This window comes from Larus michahellis, chromosome 10 (assembly GCF_964199755.1).
Source record: "Larus michahellis chromosome 10, bLarMic1.1, whole genome shotgun sequence".
Taxonomy (NCBI): domain Eukaryota; kingdom Metazoa; phylum Chordata; class Aves; order Charadriiformes; family Laridae; genus Larus; species Larus michahellis.
Genome location: NC_133905.1, coordinates 338,025 through 362,720, shown reverse-complemented (window position 1 = coordinate 362,720; position 24,696 = coordinate 338,025). Strand labels below are relative to the sequence as shown.

The following is a 24,696-nucleotide window of genomic DNA, read 5'->3' as shown; positions in this document are numbered from 1 at the left end:
GCGTTGCCCCCCAGCCATTTAAAACCAAACACAAGTAAGAAGCAGCCCGTGGGCTGGATAACGTCGAAGAGGCGGGAGATGTACCAGGTCCTGGGGAACCAGCGGAGGCCCAGCAGAGCTGTGGGTGAGCGATGAGCCATGGGCCATGCTGCACTTGGAGAACGGTAGCCCGGTGGGCACAAGCTCTTTTAAGGAGGTTGAAACTCTTCATGGCAACTTGTATCCTGTTTCTGAGTTTCTGACCAGTGCTGCGCAAGGGTGATACATGAGGCCAGAATGAGAGTGTTGCTGTTGGGCAGGAGGCAGGAATGTTTAAAATGCTGAGATGGACTCAAGAAGAAGGATCTGAAAGAAGAGCAGGAAATTCCCAGATACCCGAGAAGAAGCGGCTGAAGGTGTAAGTTGCTTTTTTCCTTAGAACTGACTCTTCTCACGTGAGCTGCTCTGAGCTGGGGGAGCTGTTTATCTCACGGGGTGGGTTCCACTGGGTGGGTTTTAAATGGTTTGCTATCCATAAACGTTTTGCTTATTTTACCCTGAAGCAGCTTGTGTTTAAGGAAAAAATAAAATGAAAAATTCATTCTGTTGACTGCAGAGTACCAAATTTGAAAACATGTTTAGTACTAAAATATGTTTCTCATCCTGATTATCCCACAAATTACCTTTCAGAAAGATGTTATACAGCAGAGGAAACTAAAACTGGCCTGAGCAAGACTTTGTTTGCAGACCAACAACACAAAATATACAGTATTTTGGTCTGACAGAGTATGTCTACAAAGACATGTAAAAAGTACATGTAAATGAGACTATAAACGTTACAAAATAACTTGTATTCATCCTTATTGCCTAATTTAACCCTGACATGTTAGGTGACTGCTGTGCTGCGGTGGTGCAGGCCGCGGGCCATCGCCGGTATTTTTGGATGTGCAAATGACACTACAGTACACAAGAACACGCAACGCTGGTGCTTAAAATTAAGTACAACTAAAAAGTAAGCTTTCTCATTTTCTTAGCAAGGCTTGAAACTGCTTCTCTCAAACTCCGGGCTGTTTGGGCTAATGGCTTTTAGATCTACATTTCCTTACAATTTCATGTTTTGTAGCTCTTTCTGACTAACTTGGTGCCATCATCCTTCTATGGGTATGAAGACCTTACATTTTAACTAAAAATCTAAAGGTGTTCCCTTTTTTAGCAGTCTGCCTATGATTGCACTAGCCTACATATGTAACGTGTAACATGTTCCTATAAAACGAAAGGAACGTCAAAGTTGCACTTTATTTTACTTGAAGAAGAAAAAACATGTTGGGGGATGGGTCAAATCAAGCACTTTATTTTTCCCCTCAGAAGAAGAGATGAAATTTGCTGCTGTTAATAATCTCATTACTGCACCATTATGTCACTGCGTGTAAAAATCTCACCCAGCTTTCACTGGGTGAAATCATTATACACCCACTATATCGAGTTCTGCCACAAAGGATTAATCTGCTCCAGTGCTGTGGCGCTGTTGGGGCTCAGCCGCGAGCCAGCAGCTGGTGTTTGCCTGCTTTGCGGCATCACAAGGGGGGAAGAGGAGGCGGCTCTGTGGCTGCCAAGATTCCTACTGAAACATCCAGAGCCTAATCCAGAACAAGCTGAGGATAATATCGGTCATTTTGTTGATTTTGATTCACCGTAGGCAGACTAATGTGGCTGCACAGGGGAGGGAAGGAGAATGTGTTTATATTTAATGGCATTAAACATAAACCTGCATCTGGAGCTCTTCTGAGCCACCAATTGCTTCAGAAGAAAGAACGGGACCCTGTACCACAGTTCCAGCTTTATTTTTGAGGGGAGGGAATGATCTCTTTCTGTGGTTTAACATTTCAATATTGCACGCTAGCCATTAGGTTTTTATGATTGCCTCATAAAGCAGTTCTTTTAACACCAGATATTCAGACCGCAGGGGTTTGTGGCACTCTCCTGAGTTACTCCTCCTAGGCAGCTTTCCTCATACCTGCAGATGAAAAAAAGACAACTGTCAGGACTACTGTGTTCAAATTGTCACGTAGCTATGCAGCTTTTCAACATTCTTCGTATTTTGTGTTCATGAACATAGATAAACGTGAGCCTGGAGTCTCTCTGAAGACCCAACAAGAGAAACCTACCCCATTCCCTGAGTTTTTAATTGAGCTAAAGAATCCTTATTCAGGCATTGTCAGGAAATACTTAATACCCCATAGAAGGCAGAGTATTAAAAATGTGAAAATGCTCTGCCACATGGAAAGAGGCAAGAATAATTCATATTCAAACCCAAGCAGCTGCAATAGACTGTAGTAAAATATTTATTTTGGTTTGTTTTTTTTTTTAATTAAGAAAAGAAGATTGGAAATTGTAATTTAGATAAGCTGGTCTTAAGACTTGACCAAAATGAAGGGCTCAGGAAGGTGCAGGGCACAGGAATGCAGTCAGCAAGATCACTATTACCTGCTGGCCTGAACTTGTCAATCAGAGGAACAAAGCTGTCAAGTACGCTCCGAAGTCGATACACTAATTGTGAAAACAAACAATGTTTTTCAAGTTAAGCTAAACAGCAACAGAAAACATTAAAAAATAGAAAAATGGCAAAACCCAAATGCTGACACTTGCAATATTAATGAACCCAAGGTTACTGTTTAAGCAAGCACTTTGTGATATCATTAATAACAAAGCAGTGACAAGGCACTGTCACAACTGTCACAAGGTCCTGAGAGAACCATCCACAACCTACCAAACACCTTAGCACAAGATTACAAAGGAGAATTCTGTTCTCAGCTGGGAAGCCGTAACTTGCACCTTTCCCACGACATCCCCAGAGATTGCCAAGAGTCTCTTTTTTTTTTTTTTTTTTTTAAATATTTCCAGTTGGTGCCGCGATCCAGGTTCTGCTGAGAGCTCTTCCTCGGGGTGTTCAGCCGCCTCAGTCCCAGGGGAATGAACGGCAGCCCGAGTGCGCAGCACCTCAGAGAGTGGATCTGGGAAGCCAGCCTTGCTGCTAAAATTGTACGTTGTCATGGCAACTCAGCATTCAGCCATTGCTGCAGGAAGAGGTGACGCAGGGACTTGTGATCATGGAGAACAAAAAATGAGTCAGCCCTCTCCCTTCAGTTTATCTCCTGCCAGGCTGTGTAATTGTGAATGAGACGTTACGGGACAGTGATGTGACGAGTTAGGAACCTCAGCGCGAGCAGTTTGATGGACTCGCGTAGTTCATGACTCTGTGACCTTGTGTCTTTCGTGTTGGTACAGAGCCGGCTGCTGTAGATACACTTACCTAGACCAAAGTATATCCCAGTGGTTTCCAGGGAAGCAAAGGTGATTAAACCGATCCCGAGAGAAACAGTCCAATCTAAGACAACAAAATAAATGTTTGGCTTTGTTCATTTTTCTAGTGTGCAATGATTTATCCATCTATCAAAGTCTCGCCTTACCTTTGTAGTAGTAGTAGCAAATTAGTAAAGCTCCAATCGCAAAGCAAAGAATGACAAAATGAAAGAATTCATCTGAAATAGAGAGGGAAAATTAGGTCACAACTGCAGGCACAGCCCTTATGAACGTGCCTTAAGGTACAGTGCATTGCGCAGCAAATAAAGTCCTTTTCCACGAGCTGTCTCATACATTAGACTCAAGTGCAAAACATTTACGCACACAAGTCTTTATGAGAAGCCTTGATAATTTTCATCAAGAAGCCTTGATGCACTTCAACTAAGTGCTCATGTGAAAAAAACCAAAACAAAACAAACCATTTTTTCTGAGCTGGAGATCTTATTCTTGGACTAAGGTACAACAGGGTTGACATCAGTTGAATTTAAAGAAAAAAAAAAAAATTAAAAAAATTACCATCCTTCCGTATGCCCATCCACCGTACCGTACACTGATGGAGGCGAGTGTTCTCGTCGTCATAGGCTACAAAAAAGAAATATTTTTTATTGCCACGGAACTCTGAAATTAAGGAGTTTTAAGTTTATTTCCCTTTTGTATTTGAAATCAATTCTCAGAGCAGAATATATGTAAAACTTTGTTCAAAGGAAAGATCTGCAAGCCTTTCAGAAATATCAAGTTAGCAATTTTCAAATCATGTCAAAAAGAGCAGGGTTTTTTTACAAAAAGAAAAAAAAAAAGGATAATCAGATGGTTGCATTTAACAGTACAGAAGTGATTTAGAGCACTCTGGGTCTTTCTGACTAGCCTGGGACAAGCAATGGTCTCAGAGTTACAGCGGGGGAGTAAAGCAGCAGGACAAGGGAGCTTCGGTTTGATTCCCGGGTGCTTTGCACAATCACAGCCCATCACAATAATGTAACCATCGTCATTACTAAGCGTATGAGTACCACCAATCTACTGAAGCCTGCTGATGAAGTATTTCTGCACACACACACCCCTCCTAAATTAAGAACTGTAGCTGACAATTAGTCTCCTATAGATAGCTATACTGATATATAGAAAGAACAGCATAAGAACAAGCTAGATAATTTTAGAGGTTTAAATAAGGAGCATTTTGCTCTATATTAGTTGTGAGCAGAGCTGCCAAATTCTGTTCTTTCTCCGACTGTATTGTCAGACGTCAGAAAGAGCCGAATATTTTACCAGATTTCCAATGACGTGTTCAAAGCAGAAGGTTTTTTTCCTTTTTTTTTTTGTTGGTCGCTTGAGAAGATCCCCCCAGGCAGTCTGCGGCACATAAGCTTTGGGAGTTGATTCATTGCAAGTTTGAAATGCTGATTTCACTTACTTTGCCTGGCAGTGAATTTAACTTTCTCTAAAGATGTAACAGGAGAGTACTGGAAACGTGCTCCAAATGAGCTACAGCCTTCTGCTATTGTGCTTTTGAACCACGGAGCAACGAAACTTTGCCAAGAAGGTCTGTTCAGGGTCACCTGCTACTGGAGTCACATTTTTTAATTTTTGAATTCTGGATTCATTGAGTTCTGGCTTGGCGACAAACTCAGTTATTTGATTATTAATGTTAACGTAGCATTGCACTAGTCTGACTCATGACTGTTCCTCTGTGAAGTGGTATGAACGATCTATAGATGTAGAATTTATCAGAACATCAGTTCCTACTTGGCAAATGTCTGTCCTGTATTACTCTGCCTCCTGAATGCAGTAGCCCCACCGCAAATTTGTATCACGGAATGATTTGCATACTATTTCTTCTATTAAAGCATTACAGTGCATTTTAATAACTATTCTCAAACTTTTACTTTTCGATTAGGAAATATCTAGATCTCAAAGAGCTAGTATAGCTATCATCACTAAGCAAAACTCAGTCCTGAAAGTCAGCATCTGTAAGAAAAACTTCTGTTTGCTTGTTTGTATTTACCATCTGCAATGGAATCTTCTTCTCTTCTGGTAATCTCTGAAAAGCAACATAATTTTATTATTTCTGATGGTAAAAATACAAATATATTGTTTCCCACCCTTATCAGCACCAGCAAGCATGGTGAGTATTTGCCTATTTGGTGACTTAGTATAGACAAAACAGTACTTGAAAAGTGCCAGGAAATGAAGGAAGTTAAAAGAGCTCAAGAGCAGGTAACAATAAAGCTGACTATTCCCATCACTATTCCAGATTCTTTGAAACAGCTGGGCAGTAGGAGATTGATGGCCTCTGTGTTAATGTTCAGTTGCTAGAACTGAAGCTGGAACCAAGCAGAGCTGGGATCGCAAGAGCTGCACGTCTGTGTCACCTGAGCCTGCCCAACGCAGCAGGCGCGGTGTCCTGCACTGCCTAAATATTGTCAGTGTCTCAGTCTGGTGTACTGAAGTAATCCAGAACTGAAGTGACAGAGGCCATGGTGAGAGGTGGGGAGGCCAAATGCCAACTGGAAAAGTACTGTAATCCTCTTTCTGCACCGGGCAATGTGGGGAGAATATCGTATTACAATATATTCCTCTACCCTGCTGTTTTATGGAGCTCCTTGGGGATAGGCAACTCAAAAACCTCCCCTAGGGATTATGCTGCAACTTCTGTCTTCTTCCCAGCTCTGTCCTCAGCTGGGCCGATCCAAGCCACAGCAGCTATTCCCTGCTCCACAGAGGAGCAGTGCTTGAGCAGGTGTCCTCTCAAAAAGGCCACTCTGCTGGGCCGTCTGCCTCCCACAACTAACAAATGGGGCATTAGCCTGGGAGCAGGAGGCATGAGGTCATTAACGCAATCAAGCCACTGAAAATTTCCTGCTCTGGGATTTCTACATCTGTTCTGCTGCTGCTCAGCAGGCGCTGATAAAAGGAAATTTGCCTTTAGACTTGCTGGCTGTTCCAGCCTCTCCACTGGTACCGTTGCTCTGTTTCTTGTCATTTGGCTTTTGCCTGGCATCTTCTGTTGGGGAATGCTCCGTGCTCTGAGCTAAGTGCTGGTGGTGTTCAGAGTGGAGAACCACCGTTCTGCAGAAACCAGGTTCCAGCTCCGTCCCAATCTCGCGTCCCTGTTCAGCAGGAGACAGAGGGCTGCAGGGAACACCGAAAACTGCCTACCTGTCTTAGGAAAGACTGAATAGTTGCCCAATAGAATTGCTAGCTTTCCCCTAAAAAAGGATGACAACTGCTGTGAGCTGATCTTGTGAGAACCTGGCAGGCCTACAAAAAAAAATGGGTTAATCTGCTAGAACACCTTGTACAGGTGCTGTCAGCCAGCCACTATGACAAGCTTGCCACAGAATGTCTGCAGCATGCCCAGGCCCAACACCAGGCTAACTGGAAAGCAATGGATTTACAGCCCAGGGGGTATTTTTTAATATATACACGTGTCAGAAAGAAGAAACTGCAGTTACAGTTTTCCTTCTAGCAGGATAAGGTTGTCTGGGAGCACTTACCTGAATCTCTGTAGGGAACAACCTCTGCTGGTATGCCTAAAATATTATGCAAAGATGATATAGATTAATATCTATAATGAGCATGCATATCGTGCCGCCAGTCCTAGCCCACACAACTCCATTGAAATGTGTGTGGTTGTGTAAAAGTGACAAGGTAGATACCAACTCTAACGCATTAGGGAGGGCAGCTCTGTTGCGGGTTACGCAGTTTGAAAGTGGAAAACATGAATGGATCATTAATCCCCCATATTTCGTCTCTCACAATAGCTGGTGTCAGGTAGAATCGGTTTCCTGTGAGACAAATTAGATCTCCTAATGTCAATTTAAATGAGTTGCTCTTACATCTGGGCCACAATCAATTTAAGACAGTAATTAAATGATTTAAGCCTTAACATTTTTACATCCCTGGTTCTATACCATAAGCTGATAGCTATCTTTGTGTGTTGACACAGCACATTTTCTTCATCTGCGTTGTACTTATTTTCCATTTTTCCTTTGGAAGGAAAGGGAAAACCTTGGGAAGAAGATTCAAGGTGTGGTCCTTGCTGATGATCGCCGGTCAGCGCTGAGGGCTGACGGCAGACCCTGTAAACAGTGGCTGCGGGACATATTTTCAAAGCTCTTGCTGCATTTTCGTGGCAACTGTGCAGACCCAGGCAGCAGGACTTCTCCCACCGCAGTAGATTTTGCTGTTCTCCTGGTTCAACTCTAACCCCAGAGCATGGCTGAGTGTTAGTATTACTTGAGCTTCATATTGTAGGAAATGCCTTTCCTACAGCCAAATTCTGACCCATCCTTTTCCTATGTCTACACACATTAATATACCTTTGTTCAGAAGTCAAACCAAAGAATGCCAGAAATTATCCTTTTTTGGATTTATGTTGGTTGTCCCTAGTGAAAAACAACACTGTTGTCACTTTGTCCTACCTCCAAGTAATTGCCCTTCGGTCTTCTGTCTTCCTAAATCTTCCTCATCACTGTCTGCATAGAGAAAGTGTTTTTTTATCAGATAAAAGAAAAATGTCCCAGCAGTATCAGAAACAAAAGCACTGTAATTGTTTGCTCATAATATGATAATGGCTGTGGGATATGTAGGTAAAAATCAAGGCTTTGAAATGCAAGGATCATTATTAACTGCTTTTGCCTCTGAGCTCTCTTCAAAGCTGGCTGAATAGGAGAAAAAAAATAGCAAATTTTGAAGATGGAATAATTTGTATAAAGGGGTGTAGCGAGACAGCTCTTATTTTAAACACATACTACATCAGCACTGCAAATCTCCTATGTGAATCTCTTATGAACATGCAATCAGACTGAATTATGTGTCAGGGAAAAATAAAATAAAACCTTTTTACCTCGTGTATCTTCATCCGTGAACTCATGGGATGAGCTTTCATCATTTTTTTCCCCTTGTGAAAGCATGAGATTCCTTTCCAATCTCTTCAGGAGTTTCAATTTTTCATCTGTTTTATATGTAGAGAAAAAGATATTAGAAACAACTATTTACATTTTCTCTCTTCTACAATGACAGATTTCACAATGCTTTATTAAAGGTTGTCCGACAGGAAATCAGACCCTTAGTCTTATTTCAGTGGTTTTTTGCACACAAGGAGTGCGCAAAGCGTTACAAATGAAAGCATCATGTACACTGCTGTTTAGACTTCCTGCAATGGTTATGGTAGATGCCTAAAGTTTCAAATTCTGGCCTTTAATTTACCCATAATGCTGCCCCTGTGAACATTGCCACTCCCTGAAGCAACAGCAGCTGCAGCTGAAAGCCGCGTTAGCCGGGGAGCAGCTGCTCGCCCTTCCCCGGGCGGCTTCCCCCATCACCCCGGGAGTTCTGCCGCGGTGCCTGTGCTCACGCCGCGGTGCCAGCACCCTCTTGTGGCACAAAAGCAGAGCCCTCCAAGCCAGCCAGGCCAAATCACAGCGGGCTGCTGACTCCCGGGCCAGGCAGCGAAGTGCTCCTGGCTTGCACATGACTCCTAACAGCTTCAAATTCAGTTTCCTATTGCACAACCGGGAAAACGAGAAGTGCAGTGGCGTCTTTTTGCATTTTGCTGCCAGGTTCAGCACCCTGAGCGGCATCCTCTATCCACTCCTCCTAGTTACTACTACATGTGTGGATAGGGTCATTTGCAAAAATATTTTCAGCAGTTCAGCTCAGATTTTTTACCACTATGAGAGCTCAGAGAGTTCCAGGCTGGCTGGGTAACAGTCCATGCAAAAAAGTGTCCTAGGTGTCATCGATCCAGCTAGACAGGAAAAACTGGGGCACCACTTTAAGTAGGAGAAATTTCTTTGGCATCATCATCCCAGGACATCCTCTCTCCTCAAACGAACAAGGTTTTTTTTCCCCAGAAGAAGCCACGTCAAACTAAAGTAAAATACAATCTTTGGCTCCCATTATAGCTACACCTAGCAGTATTTCTAGATATTTTACTTGTTCACTAATGATCACTTCCAAGCATGTATTGGACTTTTCAAACTGGTGACAAGTCCCACTGGCACTGCAAGTAGTTTTAAGAAAATATCTGAAGAACAGCCAGGTAGGACTGACCCTTTCCCTTGGAGCTGGGCAGCTGCCTGTATCCCGCTGGATTGGTTGTCTTCAGCAAGAGGTAAAGAACAGCCATCGCCCGGCCTCCTTTCTTCTCTATGGCTTTCAGGCAGGCTGTACAGCCTCCAGGCAGGACCCTGCAGCTGTTCAGGAGCTGAAAGAAAGGTAAGTAAATAGCAAATACTCCTTCCAATAAAATGTAGCCTGTAAAAACATACCCTGCTATACAAATGAATGTATCTCACCCCATCTGTGGGAAGTGTAATCCCCTGGCCCTACTGTACAAGGGGGAAATCAGGGACAAAGAGTAATGCCAATGATGGGAAGAGAAGGTAAACTCCATTCGGCAACTCGGAGAAGAGCTGTCAACTGAGGAAAAAAACCTGGTGTGTAATAGTTAACTATTTAAAGAGCTGGAGAAATGTAGTTATAGGGTCTGAAAACAGATATGCAATCTCTGCGGTATCTTACAGCAAAATGTCACTAACAATGGTCCTGCCTAGAAAACAGTGAACTGAACTGATCCTGAGGAATTTACACAAAGCAAATTATTTTTGCACATGGAGAACAATGAAGCAAAAAACAGGGGCCTGGGTCTCATTTATCGAAGCGCCCTTTTACAGCATTTAGCATGTTTTAGACATGTTTCAGCATATCAGATAATTGGACTGCATGTTTTCTCTCCCCAAAGTGTATCAGAGAAGTACGGAAGTATCTGTATAATGATGTCTTACAAAGGATGTATGTTTCTTTAGTAACTTACATTGTTCTTTTCTTCAGTCTTCAGGATAGGTGGGTCAGTGGTGGCTAAATATTTTACAAGTGACTCCCAGAAGGACTGGTTCGTTTTCTCATGATGCTCCAAGTAATTGGCATCAGCAGTAAAAACCCTCTGGAAAACGTCTGGGAAGAGAAACAAGCAAATCCCTGTGCAGCAGCAGAGGTGGGTTGCACAGTAGCGTTCCTGTGGTGCTCCGTGTAGGTGTGGTGACAGGCATCAGATTCCAACATGCTGCCCAACATCAGCATGTTAGCGTATAGGAAAGAGAGTAGAGCTGTACTGTATAAAGCAAGTCAGTCTTCCAGAAATCAGCAGAGAAATACAGATTACTGATGTCTTTGTGATACTATTGTCTCAGTTAGAGAAGCAGGGGGAGTATTCTAGCTGTTTAACGGGTGCCTATTCTGACCATGCTATTTTACAGACAGGCACGAAGACACAAAGGGCTGGATACCAAGATATTGAGATAGCTCATTAAGCATTTAAATGCACAGCAATATCTCCTTCATGCATCTAAATTCCCACAAGCACATGCCCAAGGCCTGATGAGAAGCTTGTGGAAGAGCTGGGAACTGACTGCTGGTCTCTCTTTTACAAGCAAGGAGACAGAAACAAGTTTCATTGACTCATGACCACTCTAGCAAACACTGTTGTGTAGTGTGAATGAGCTGAAGCTTTGATCTTTGTGTGCTGCCCTTACCTTGCTGTTCTTCAGTAAGATCAGGGAACGGGACATTCAAGTTCTCCATTGCTGGGCCTGTTCAAAAGAGGAGAAAAAGCGTATTTAGAAACAGATCAGTCTGACTTTCTCTATCTTTCTGTCTTACACTTGATGTTCTGCAAACATGGCATCTATCTTGAGGCACTTTAGTTTTGAAATCACTTCTCTGTTGCAATGGGAGTTTCACATCATGATTCATTTACCCTCCTGGGACCCATTCTCGAGAACTCTGAGTGAGTCTTGCTGGGCTGGCCTTTGGTTATTAAGAAAGAACAAAAGTATGATCATCATGAGTAAAACAAAAAGAAGTCCGACTTGATCATTCACATTGTTGTTTTTTTACAACTACCAAGGTGTCTAATTAACTATTTACCACAGAGGTGAGCAACTTAATAGGCCCTGTTCCATTCCATTCCATCTTCCAAACAGAATGATTATTCTGTATCTTTGACACCCTTATACTTAAAAAAATGTACCAATCCGGGGGAATAGTAGAAACAGTTCATAGGAGAGCCCCGCAAGATTTGGAATCCTTGTCTCACAGAAGACTTTGACACTTCAATGTCTGTTCTTCCCATGTTGTCATCTAGAGGAAATTTCCACTAACTTTAGGTTTAGGAATTAAAAATTCTTACGTGTCGATCCCAGATTTCTTACTAGTATTTACTACGAAAACAAATTCTGACATCCTCAAAATCCAATCTTCCATTTTGTTTTACTAAAATCACCCCAGAAATTTTGTTTTGAGGCTGTTTTATTCTGACAATGCATTTTTTTGTGGTGGCTGTGGTTCTGACAGTTGCCTCCACCTACTGTGGCCCAGGCATCCTGCGTCTTCCCTCATGCAGCATTTCAGCTAAAGCACTCTTGCATTGAGAGGTGCAAAAGAAGATTTTTGGGGAGCCTGAAGTACAGTTTCCGCTATGCAGGACACAATAGGAAAACAGTTTATACACCCACACTTTTTCTTACAATATAACTTAACAATAGCAGATAATACCTTTTATTTAACCACCCAATACACCTGGAAAAACTGGCAAGTTTTTGGTCAAACAAGCTTTGAACTCTATCAGTTAGTCTACTAAGTTTTTATTTCTCCCACCAACCTTGCCTGACTTACAGCCTTTGCCGCTGTAGCTGTGGCAGCGGCACAGTGTGACAGTCGCCAGCAACGTGAGACTGTGAGCACCCGATAGGGAATGCAGGAAACGCATCTGTCCTCTCTGCCCGGGTAAGCAACAGCTGATGTTGAAATACAGGCACCCAGCATACCACACCCTGCATAAACTCATTCTGGACTGCACAATAACAAATGTAATTTCTGTGCAGTTTCATATCTCCAGCTGTGGTTTTCAGCCTTTTTGAGTATCTTTATTGCCTTCCTATTTACTTAGGTTAAACATTGCAACAGTGTTTGCTTTTGTAAGTTAAATCCTTTCAACCTCTCTGTGGACAGCACAGTTGAAATACAAGGCCTAAAGGAACAAAATTACTTTAAATGGCAAAATTTCCTTTCTGATGAATTCAATTTCATAAAAATATTCATTAAAATATCCAAAGATTTTACTGTTGCGTGAAATTGAGGAGGTTTGTCCTTGGTGCTCCTAATACCTAGTGAGGCCACTTTCATCGGCACATTCGAGGTACATTTCATTGGCACATTCGTGTCACTCATCCTGTGACACGAACCTGCTGCAGCAGCTGCCTTATGCCAGCTTTGCATAATCCCAGAGACAAAGCAAGCAGGTAGGCACCAGCAGATCTGTCCCACCACGCACAAAAAAAGAGCAGATGCAACACTGAAGGCAGAGGAGACACCATCCACCTCATTTGGTATCAGAACAATTTACCTTAAAACTGGCCCAAATGACCAGACTGCTCAGCTGCACCAGCAAGAGGGACACATTTGCCTAAAGCACTTACACATCCCTATCACTGATAAGACTTGGATGCTACAAAAGGATCCAGCAGCAGCCAGCATCTTCTCCCATCTCTCTTTCTGTGCCTCCAGCACAGGTAAGCCCAGTCAGTCACCAAGCTTTACACAGTTAAGGAAGTTGGGTACCTAATTTCTCTTAGGCTATGGACAATTAATTCCCCTGTGGCTCTTCTGGAAAGAAAATCAGATCTAAACAAAGGGTAAGTATAGGCATTTAATTATTGTATGTTTTTAAAGTGATTTAGTTGATTATACTCCATAATGAGAGAAGGATGATGATATACTGGCATTTCAGCCTGGCTGTGAGCTCATTGGGGAATGACATGAACAGCAGACCTCATATTGCTTTCCCCACAGTAAATCAGAACTTAATTGCAGTGAGGTCTTTTTAACATCTTAGAATAAAATTTTTGTGCAGACCCAGACTTCTCCTAGTTGTTTAGAAAGTAAGGCTAATAACTGCCATACACAACAACTTTTTGCTTAGCTGCTGAAATATATCCAAGTGAAATTGTTCAAAGGGATAGCAAAACATGTAAATGAAGTAAAATAATGTTGGTTTGGTTTGACTTAAAGACAAAAAACAGGCAATCCTAAACTTTTTTCCTTTGAAACTACTTTTACCTTTCCTTTTAAGTTATGTGCTGACACCAAATCTTGCTAAATTTTTTATTTTAAACACAAACATTAAGTCACTCCCTGCCCTTTTCTCAAACCAACCCAGCCCAGCTTCATAAAGCACACCTGCAAGTCTTAGGCTGGTCCTAGTGGTTGGTTCCACAGGAAGATGTCCTGGAGGCCTGTGGTGAAAGCTGGTCGTTTCTTCCAGCAAGACAACAAAAACTGATCCACGTCGTCTAAGTTTGAAACCGTTCCTAGACCAGACTTCTCTAGTCTCCTCGGGTAATGCCACCTGTGAGATAGTTCTGCTATTCGTCTGCTTGCCTTCCTGCTGTCAAATATAGATGAAATGCAACAGAGAAGCAGCAAAACTCAAAGACTTCTCACTCTTTACAACATTCTTGAACACTGGCAGGTGGAGAGACCCAGCGAGTGTGTGTCACCATGGGGAGGGCAGCTCCCCAGGCTCGGTGTGACCGTCCCCATGGGTGTGAGCAGGGAGCAGGCTCAGCCCATCTGCCCCTTGCTGCAGCACCGGCTATTCCTCCCTCTCCCGGCTCTCACTGCAAGCCCAGACATGGTGGCCGTGCTGCTGCCAGCCCCACACCCACAAACCCGGGGCCGTTTGCTGCCTGTTTTCCAGCCACACTGGTAAAATGATGGCAGCACTCCTGTATGCATTTATATACACCATTTGAAATTACCTGGTTTGTATTTCTCCTTACTCACTGTGTGCTCCTCTGTGCGGTCGTTGGAAAGCTCTGAAGGGAAGAAAATGAGCTCATCAGAAGCCAGAAGAGTTCACGTTTGTAGTCTGAGTAGTTAAAGCAAACAAATCTTCCTCGGCACAGAAAATAGGGGGATTGCCACTAGGATTTTATAGAAAAAAAGATATTTAAAAGGTGTGGAAGTCCAGTCAGGAAGACATGGAGGTTACAGGTAAGCCCTGTGCTTTGCCCCCACAGCACCATGACCCCTTGTCAGTGTCTTGATGCCTCGGGGAGCAATAAACAACCAGCCATGTACCAGGAGCCAGGACACAACCCTGAAATGCCCTCAGTCTCAGTCACAAGAAGCTCCCGAACCCCTCCCCGGCGCTCACCTGAGGGCTGTGCGGTGGGTCGGGATCCCAGCGCAGGGTGTGCGCAGCGCTGGCCCCAGCACGCCATGGTGGGCGGGCAGGCGTTGGGGCTGGCGCTGGGGCCTCACGTGGCCTCCCCTGACTCACAGCAAGAGTGGCGGTGGCTCTGCATCGTCCTCTGGCCACCCTCGGTCCCACTCCAGGCGTGACAGGAGGAGCTGTGTGTGTGTTTTCCGTGTCCCTGAGCTCTAGGGAAGGCTGAGAGCCGATCCCACCAGCGTGGGGGTGAGGAGCTGGGCAGCTTCCCAGCCTGCCTCAGGCACCGATGGGCCTCAGCAGCCCCGACTGGCCAGGACCTGCCAGCCCTCCCCATGGCTGCTCCAGCACAGCCCCTGCTTGGGCTGGAGGCCCGGGCCCGCTTGTCTGGGCTCTCCGGGACACTAAGGGGAGGTCAGGGGCACAGGGATCCCTCTCTGAGGGGAAAAGACTGGGCTCCCATAATGGCGAGTGGGGAGGCTGTGATGGCAGTTTGGAGGCCCAGGCACGCTGCCCTCCTGCCCCGAGCGTACCCAGGCTCAGGGAGGGAGGCACAGGGGGGAAGGCCTGTGCAGCGAGCAAGGAGACGGGTAGTTTTTGTACCACACTCTCAACAGGAAGGGGACATTGCCAGCACAGGGGGTCAGGTCCAGCCTCCTGGGCTGTGGGCCCAGGAAGGGCCCCCGCCATCGTGCCCGAGGCAGGCCCACTGCCCACCTCCCTGTGTCCCAGAGCTGCGGTGTCCTGTGGTGGAGCAGCCGGGTGCTGACAGGGAAGGGAAACCATCCATCACGCCTGCCTCCAGCAATCGGAGAGGGTGCTGCAAAGACAAAGCCAGAGCCATCTCTGCGTTATTGATGTGCTCACCAAGGCACGACAGACTGAGCCATGTTCAAAATCCTCCTCTGCTGTTTGCTCTGCACACAAAGGTGCTGAGGGCTCCTGGGTAGGTAAGAGGCACAGCTACCCCTCTGGGGAAAAGGACTCTACACCACCCTGAACAAGTGATAAGCTTGTAAACAGCACAATCTCCTGCAGGTGCTTGGGTTGAATGAGGTGGAGCAGCCTGTGCTGATTGCCAGGAGCCAGCCGGGCTGTGAGGAGCAGTGCTGGCCATTTACTTCCAGGAGGTCCACCCTGCTCGGGCCAGCCCTCAGCCCCCTGGGCATGCTCAACTCCCACAAACTTCCCCACAAGTCTATCTGCTTAGTATCAGCCAGGAATCCCAATACCTATGTCAGTTGAAGAAAGAAAATACTAGTAGTTCCTAAGCAAACCTGCCCTGCCTAGCATTTGCTTTCACTATGACCAGGGCTCTCTCCAGTCTCATCATGCATTTCCACCTTTGCCAGGTACAAAACTTCTCTGGATTTCATAGCTGGAAGTTAGATTTTTATCGAATTAGGTGTGCTTTTCCAGCAACGCACATAATAAGTGAGTGGGTGCAAATCCTCCATTTGTTACACAGTCAAGTGTCATTTGCAGTGCATTGTCTGCTCTTAGAAAGCAACAGGGAGCAGCCTGGGCTGGATCCAGCCTCCAGTCCCCAGTTAGCCTGAGGGAACGGTGGTAAACTGGGGGGTTCCTCTCTGCCTTTTCACAGCAATTGGGTTTGGTAGCTGTAACTCTTATAAATGGCCTCTTGAGTTCTGGTAACAGAAAATATCAGAGATCAGGATGGACAGTCCTGAAAGGCAGAGGTCCTTCAGATCCTTGAGTTGTCCATCAGCAACTTCTCACATACTAGCAACCGCTTGTACGTCCTCACTGCCTGGCTGTGCTCTGGCTCTCTCTCTGTATGGGCTGCTACACGCTCTCGGCCACTCAGGGTACCAATTTACTTTGATTATGGGTTTAATGCTCACTCTTCTCACAGGAGGAAGAGATACAAACTGTTTCCTTGTAATCCTCACTGCCTTTCTTAGACTAACCTGAAACAAAGCATCCCTCTGTTTGGCTTTGTTTGTCCTTTAGCTGCGGTAAACTCTCTGGTGCTCTCCTCTGAGCCCTTCTCATCCTCCTCTGATGCATGTAACTTCTTCAGCACAACATTAAACTGAAGCCACCTCAGTGTTTTCTGTTTGGGGAGCTGCTCCTTCACCAGCAGACAATGGTTTCTGACCCAGTCAGCCTTCAGCAGAAGGAAACGAGACAGTAGGAAAGGGGGAGGCAGACCTCTCCTGTGCAGGAGAGCAGAAAAAGGAAGCCCAGCTCAGCACCTAACAAACACCAGCTACACTGGTGCTCCTCACTACAGCTGCCCCTGGGTAGATAATTAAGCCTTTCTTATGCCAGTGTCTTGCCTTTGGCCCTTAGTATTGTCACCTAAGGAAGCACTGCAGCTCCTGTGGCCTCCTGAGCTCCTTCTCGGCCTGCTCAGAGGTAACCCAACGTTTTAGTTGCTGGGCTAAAATACAGTTCTGGGTTTGGCTTCATTTCAGTAGGATTTGTGTTACATCCTGATGTAAGAGTTCCTTTTCCTTGGCAAGCATTGCCTCTGGCTAAGCATGATGTTTGGTCACTTGAAAATGTGTGTGAAGAGCAATAGGAGACTGCTAGGGACATTCCAACAGCACCGTGCGTCTATCGATTATACAAGGTGTGGTCATGTTAAGTCATTTATTAAATTAAGCAAACGGTTTCACCCTGGTGCAGTTGGTGCCCGAGGAGTGTAGAGTTGTGTACCGTTCCTCTGCTCTCCTCTCTTCTTCAGGTACTGATGCTTTGGGAGTGACTGGGATGCAGATAGAGAAGGCAATTTATACTTCCTGTAGTAGGTGTGCATTGATTTTCTTCTTTTCCAGTTGTTTTCTTTTGCTTGTTTGCTTGAGGTTGTTTGGGTGTTTTTTTTGAAGCAGGCTGTTTCACTAGTTTTCTGCAAGTGCCTGTTCGAGTGCCTTGTCTCACCTACCCTGACATATTTAATTACATGTAATGTTGAACACTTGAAGCAGCTAATACTCTGCATCTACTTCTGCTGGGAGGCTATTATCTAATTCATTAGAATGCTGTATCATGTATTACATATGTTTATTTTGCCCTTATTTGGGAACTATCTGCTGAGAGAGTTAGGAGAAGGGTGATTCATTCTTTGTACGCTGGGAAAATTGCTTCCAGGAGAGGTTTAGAGACATGAGGCACATGCTGAGCAGCTCGTAAACCTGACACTAATTGGGTCCAGGGTGTGTGCGCGCAGGCGCAGGTTTGTCACACAGGCAGGTTGCATGAGAAATGTAGAAATACTCCTAAACGAGTGTAGGAGGAGCCCAGTGGTGGTACATATTCAGAGTAGTAATTGCTCATTTAGTCATCACATTTCTGACAGATTAAAACATTCCCATGACACTTCTTGCCCTACCCAGACTTTTATCCACGGGGTTGGGTAAATTAGTCCCTTCTGTGTATTTATTTATCTGCTACTTTTTTTCTCTAAATAAAGTCTGCTTAAACAATTGTGAGACTGTGAAGTACGAGTAACTGAGGAAGGATTACGCTTCGCTGTCAGCTGCATTCTGCAGACTACAGCTAGTTTACAGGTACTTTTCTGTTTTTAAACTCTCAACACCTTTGAGAGAGAGAAAGAGAAGAGAAAACAACAAGTAATAGTACAGCCACTGCCCTGACCCCCAGACTGTCCCTGAATACCCTCTTATGCTGGGAGATGAAGAGAAAGCAGCTGTTTGCCTTTGGCTGAGGAAGCTGAGGCTTAGCCGTGCAAGTTCTGACAGAATCCTAAGGGAAAGTGGATCACGCTGTACCTTGCTGAGATCTTCTGGAGATCTTTTTTTTCTCATTCTTTATTCTTCTGTGGAATTACTTGCCATAATAACTAATTCGTTCTATTAATATTTCAAACTAATGCAGTAAATTTTTTCCTAAAGCCTATTAAATTTAAGAACATAATTTTTGTGTAGAAACACAAGTTTCTTGTTCTACACAGGTTTTTCAGCACCTCTCCTAAACCCCATCAAGAACGAAGCAGAACACTATACTCACCTCTACGCATATTTTTGCTTATTGTTTCCTTAAACTTTTACTTCTAGTCAAAATTACGCTTTCTTCAAATTCATTAGAAGCTTTCTAATCTGATGTGTTGTAGGAAGTGGATAAGGGTGCTATAGCTATAGTCTTATAGTAAAATTTTATTATTTACATTAAAAATCTCCAGTTTCTAATCACGACCGAAACTGTGGCAATAGAGGCTGAAGATGCCCAAGATGAAGTTAATGCGTGTTGCAGACTCTATTGACAGACTCTAGAGAAATGTTCTTTGTTTCTCCGTATCACCAATGACAATATTGCTGCTAGCAGGCTCCCCTGCAGATTCTTGTGTCCCACAATTTTTCACTGTTTTGGCCGGGTGTTACGGAGATGCTGAGCAGCTCTCCTGTGCCTTTGTTGGCAAGTCGAGTGTGTATAGACTTTGAAATAAATGAGCATCAGATTTTGCTACAGCAGGTCCAGATCTGTGTGGAGCAGCTATTGAGCCACCAGCAGCTCTGTTACGCCAGAGTGCGCATTGCTTAGCTGTGTCACAGGCATACGGACCTGACCCTTAGTATTTTGTGCTGCTCAGAAGGTGGCTGTGGCTGTTCTTGGCAAACGCAGCTCCCAGTTTGGCAAAGGCCAAACGCTCCATGTTTCTGCAGCTCCCCAGAAGGTATTCCTTTTTTCCCCCTGCAAGTGATCATTTCAACATCCGCCCTCTTGTGCGGTCAGAAGTTAGGGGAAAATCCACCAGCCCGTCAGCACTGCTGAACTCCCTGAAAGTCCTTCAGCGTGGACTGAAGCTCTTGTGCAGAAAGGCTGCCATCGCGTGGTCTTGTCCCTGGCCACGGGGACAGGGTGCAGGAGGCTCTTGCCAGCATCCTTGCTCCCACCCTGCCCTCCATATCCCTCTCCGGGGTGATTTTTAGTTTTACTTGGCTCTGCTGATGCAGGCATTGGGTGTCCCAGCCCACTGCAGGGCTGCGACTGCAGCTTGCCGGAACAAGCCCTGCCCAGCCACGGCAGGCTCCTTTGCTGCTGGGCTAGAAAAGGAGAAGCTCTGGCTTTTCTGCCTTTCTGTACATGATGGGGTTAAAGCATAACTGAAGGCCAGCTCAGCCTACTGACTTGCAAAGCAAAAATGTTGTTTCACAGCTCAGACTTCTCGTGGAAATGTGCTGAGTTTCTTAGCACAGAAACACAGCGGCTTAAATGGCAGTCTCTCTTAAAGGCCAGAGACACAAAGGTGGCAGCGCTACTAGATTTGCGTTTCTGCTTCTCTTGTACTTGAAGCTTTTGCCTGAAATGCAAACCCCATCTGGTTTGTCAAGGAGGGAAAGTGGACCTGGGTCTGGCACTTGCTGTACGAGCTATTCCTTTCCTTGACCAGTCTCTAAAACAAAAGTGTCCTGTATTTTTGGAGCTTGGGGTTTCGGCTCAGGAGACACGGTGGTATTAGCATGCGATCATACAGGAAAGGAGTAACTGCTGTAGCAAAGCAGATTCATCGATTGTTCGATCTCATTGTTTTAAGAGTTTCTCCTAGCTGAGGGATGGGTGGTACTAATGTAGGTTGGGTGGAGGAGGAGAGCTGAGCTCTTCCAATCCAGTTCCGGTACTCATCACTAAATATAGAGCTGGCACCAACGCAGCACTTCTGGGTTTGCTGTGAAATGTCTGGCATGCACTGCTGTGGATTATTTTTAAAATGTTTTCATGTTTATAGTAGTAGCTTTTGTAGCTGAGCTTTAGCAAACAAAAGAGGGGAGCCAAGGAAACCTGAACCTGGCTCCAGGGCACTACTGGGCAGCGAGGCACTTCCCTGTCCTGTGAACAGTGGCCACAGCCTTAGCAGCACAGCTGAACTCCTACAAATGCTTCAGCCAGCCTTTCAACATGCTGTTCAAGCAGTGGGGTGGCCACCGCTTCATTACTCCCAAGGTAATAAAAGCCTTAATCAGGGAGTGTCTTAGGAGGCTCGGCTCCCAGATGTGGAGATACTTTGCAGCACCCGCAACTGGTGAGATGGCCCATCAAGGACCCATTAATTGGTGAGGAACTTTGTTTTGCCTCCAGTACATTTGCTTGTCAGGCTTGTGTCCCTGAAGACATTCTTGATGGCTTCCCTCTTTTCCTGGGGACCCCATTTGAGGAGGTCCACAGCCAGATGCTGCTGCTGCAATATATGTTCCCTCACTCCATGGATCCACACCAGTCTGTGCGACCAGCCAGGTTGGGCTCCTGTCACTGCCTTCAGCACCAAGCATTGGTCAGGCTGGTGTCACTGACGGTTGCTGGTCATGGCCATGGGCTCCCTCAGACCCTGAGGTCCCCGCTGCTGGTTGGAGGAGCCCTGTGCCTGGCTCCTGCCTGCCAACACCATGGGCATCCATGGCTGCGGCCAGGCGTGAAGCTCAGCCAGTGCTGGTGCCTCACAGGGTTTGCTGTTGGTACCACCTGGACACTTGTGTGACAGCTCTGTCCGTCTTTATTTGGAGAAAAAGGGCTGATCCATGAAGCTGTTGGTTTTATCAGCACACCCCAAGCCCTACCCTGGTGGGGTTGCCTTCAGTCCTTGCCGTAGGGCCAGACCAGCGAGTCCTGAGGGCGGGGAGGCCATTGGGGTGGGGGGGTGCTGGGCTGGTTCCACATCTGCTGCAGGCTGGCTAGGGACGGTCTGGGGGGCACCGGGCGCCATAGGAGTGTGAGAGCAGTGGCTGCTGGCGTTGGGTCTGGCTCTCTGGGGTGCCAGGGTAACCGCGGGTTCCCAGCTGGGCTCCCGAGGCTGCAGAGAGGAGCCTGTGGAGAGAGGAGGCTGCTGAGGCCCTTGGCTGCAGATGGGACACAGGGACTTTAATCCACAGCACAGTCCAGAGAGGGCAAAGCTCACCACCATGGGCTGAGCTGCTGGAACAACTTGGCTGAGGGGGACACCTACACCTCATGGCACCATGGAGCAGGGGGCATTCCTCCAGGCAGGTTCACTAATCAGGAGCGAGCGTTCTAGGGCAGTCTCATCCCCTGCTCTTTCTCATCCTGACCTTGCTTGGCATATGCCTGTCGCTCCTCGGGGCTGCTCTTTTGCAGGCAGGGCCAGTTTGAGCTAACACTGACCCCAGCTAGAGTGGGCTCCTGAGAAGGTGGCCCAGGAATTAAGAGGCAAATTAAAGCATCTGCCAGCAGCAGAAACCTCAGCAAAGTTTTTTGGCCAACCACCAACTTGCCACTCCACAACAGACTGACTAGAAATGCTTCCTGGCTACAAGCAGCCACCTAAGGAAGCAGCAGGGGGTGAAAAATCAGTGACTCACTGTTGTCTCTTCCTCCACTGATGGACTATGACACAGCACAACAGTGCTGCAAATAGCAGGGAAACCACAAGTGCAGCTGTGCTTATCATACAGCGCCTTCACACATCTTCAGCGCAGACAACACCGAAGTAAACACTTGTGGTCTTCTGGGGGTTGGCAACAGTTGTGGATCTCCCATTGACCGCATCTGGAGGAGCAATTTAGGATGTTAGTCCATCCTGTGCACCACTGGTAAACTTGCAGCACATTTGATACAGCCAGGATGTCCTCCTGTTTCCCCCACTGCTGGTGCCTGGAGGCACGCTCCCACACTTTGGAACAGGTTGTCCCACCGAACAAAGCTCAGAAGGCCAGAAGGAGAACGTGTAGGGGAATGCAGCTGCCTGAGCAGTTGCTCCTTCGAGGGACACAGACAAAGCCCATCCCTGCAGCAGGGAGTGCCATTCTGTCACAGAAGGAGCGATACACTTCACTCGTAAGAGAGAAGCAGCAATATATTTATTGATATAAAACAACAATTTAACGAAGCTTGATAGTAAATGTGACAGTGGTTTAACAAGATTCGATTGCAAGGTGCACGTGGTTATTTACTCCATGGAGGACAGGGTCAGACAAAACTGTCAGGGAGACCCTCCCGTTGAGTCCTGAGATTCAGAAAGGACCCCCGGGCTTTCTAAACTCCTTCTCAGAGGAGTCTAGGTGTGCGTGGATCCAATGCTCGTCCCAGATTCGATGAACAGTTTATGTCTAAAGGATTATATATGCACAATCAATCCTTTATATCACCTAGCTAAGGTTTCAAAGTTAGCATGCTATTAGTCACTTGCTGAGGATCTGTGGTGGCAAGGAATCTCTTAATCTCGAGAAGTAACCTTGAGAGGCGTCCGTAACTCAAGGGAAAATCCTGGTGTGCAGCCTGCTGCCCTTCAGGAGAGCTCAACAGGCTCTTCTGGGCTATCCACTATTTATGGAGTAAGATGATTGACCTATAGTCATCTGCACGCCAGCGAGGCATCTGGGTAGGTCCCTGTTGCAGACAGCCTTTGTCTACCATGCTGCCATTCGTTCCCCAGAGTCCAGCGTAAGCTGGGTGCAACCATCACCACCCCCACTGTTGGGGGGAAAGGAGCACACCGCCTCACCGCCCTGACTCTCCCTCCCCTCGGGCCAGCTCCTACACCTTTGTGTAGGCTTTGACAGCACTGCCAAAAAGCAGAGACAACAGGTAAAGCCTCGGCACGGCTCACGCAGAGGATGGGGAGGTTCCCTCTAAGCTCCTGCCCAGTCTGGGAGTCAGGGCCTCAGCTGATGGGAGGGATCCTGCTTTATGCTGCCTTTGTGCCGTGGGCCTCTAGGGACTCACAGCAAGATCTGGGATGCAGCTACAATGGGAGGAACATTCGTGCAAGAGTCACATTTCCCATCATCTGTGGAATGTGGTCCAGATGCCTTGAACCCAAAAGACTTTCAGCTTTGGCTGCTGACGTGATGCGCAAGAACGGGCACTGGGTGGGAAGTCTGCTGACACACAGCGATCCTGATAGGATAGGTGACACCAGCTGACCATGGGACAGCAACTACCTAGCATGCCAGTGGCTCGCATCACCTCCCTTTCTTCATCACAGACTGGCAGTGAGTCGTTGCTTCCTTCTGGAAACACCTCCTTTTTCATAGTCTCTTGGTCCGCCTCTTGAGAAAGAAAACAGGACAGTTGGATCAGATGGAACCATTCACCATCAGGGAGAGGGCATCTTCAGGAGACAAGACTTCTCAAAGACATTGATAAAGTTTAGAAAAAAAATGCCTGGGCTTTTGGGGCTGCGCCTAGTCACCACTCCAAACAACAGCCACGCCTGACCTGCTGGGAGACCAGGAAATTGCACATCATCTTCTGGTTCACATTGCACATAGTGCATTTTTGGCAAACTGTAAGGTTATGCTACATGCCTTCCTTCCAAGAGAATGGGAAGAAGCTGCAGCCAAGCCAGCCGGGGAAGTGGCCCTTCCAAGAAGGGCTCCTCCACAAGACCCTCCCGCCCTGCCCTGTAAACATCAGCAACAGTCACCTTCATCCCATCCCAGCTATCGGGAAACAGACAGGACATTGAGCACCACCGAAAACACCTGCAGAATCAGCATGTCCACCTGACTTCCAGCACTAGGAAAAGGCAACCAGCATTGCCTGGGACCTCACTCCCCTGCAACTGGCCCAGTGGGCAAGCAGGGCTGCACATGAGCTTAACACAAGTTCAGCATATGCCAGGCCCTCAAATCTGCATACCAACATCTGCACAAACCAGCTCTGAACCATAATGGTAAAATTGGGGCAGCGGCTGCCTCTGCCATTTGGCATGAGCCACAACTGGCAGCAGAGGCTCTGCACCATCTCTGTGTCTCACCAGCACCTGCCTGCAAGGTGTGAAACCCAGCATCGCTGATGCAAGGCTCTGATCAATCCCTTCCTGCTGCGCAGGCCACAGTGTGTCCAGACATCTATCTAAAACCTCCAGTTGTCAAGTCTGACAGCTAAGGCGGAGTGAAATGTACCCACCCTGTCCTCTCTCCAGTTCCTTCAGAATTTCCCCAAGGACTTCAGATGCCTTTTCCTCTGAAAAGGACTTTTTTCCTCCATCGGCCTGAAACTTTACCCCTGTAGTCCCTTAACAAAAACTATTCAGTTCAATTTTGCGTGAATAAAATACAGAAAAACAGTGCATATCCTGTGGCGTCAGTAGAGAAAGACTACTCACCCCTGCAACGCCAGACGGGCACTAGTGCAGGATGCAGCCGAGGAGCTGGAAAAGCCTTCTCTACAGGCACACCTGTAGC

The 24,696-nt window shown here is 46.3% G+C and overlaps 1 protein-coding gene across 12 annotated transcripts; it reads right to left on the bottom strand.

Moving 5' to 3' along the window:
• Positions 1-1,289: 1,289 nt before the first annotated feature.
• TMEM40 (transmembrane protein 40) lies at positions 1,290-24,696 on the bottom strand. 12 transcript variants are annotated; one of them, XM_074603223.1, is made up of 16 exons: positions 24,618-24,696; positions 21,868-22,054; positions 14,157-21,355; positions 13,576-13,780; positions 10,872-10,928; positions 10,154-10,293; positions 9,391-9,544; positions 8,183-8,290; positions 7,758-7,811; positions 6,831-6,866; positions 5,339-5,374; positions 3,856-3,921; positions 3,447-3,518; positions 3,290-3,364; positions 2,464-2,526; positions 1,290-1,993 (listed from the first exon to the last, which is right to left on the bottom strand). In XM_074603223.1, exons 5-16 carry the CDS (start codon positions 10,918-10,920, stop codon positions 1,974-1,976), a joined length of 873 nt encoding a protein of 290 aa, XP_074459324.1. In that variant the 5' UTR covers positions 10,921-10,928; positions 13,576-13,780; positions 14,157-21,355; positions 21,868-22,054; positions 24,618-24,696; the 3' UTR covers positions 1,290-1,973. The 12 variants fall into 12 exon arrangements, with proteins under 12 accessions (XP_074459324.1, XP_074459325.1, XP_074459314.1 ...); XM_074603224.1 differs by having other exon boundaries at positions 1,315-1,993; positions 13,576-13,744; XM_074603213.1 differs by lacking the exon at positions 13,576-13,780 and having other exon boundaries at positions 1,315-1,993; positions 14,157-14,213; positions 14,555-21,355.

Bases quoted from the DNA above. Each gene is read 5' to 3' on its own strand.
- TMEM40 (XM_074603212.1), bottom strand. From the start codon at position 14,621: ATGGCGTGCTGGGGCCAGCGCTGCGCACACCCTGCGCTGGGATCCCGA. The intron at 14,214-14,554 runs GTGAGCGCCGGG...TCTTCCCTTCAG, and splicing joins ACCCACCGCACAGCCCTCAG to AGCTTTCCAACGACCGCACA. The intron at 9,545-10,153 runs GTAAGTTACTAA...CCTTTCTTTCAG, and splicing joins AGACTGAAGAAAAGAACAAT to CTCCTGAACAGCTGCAGGGT.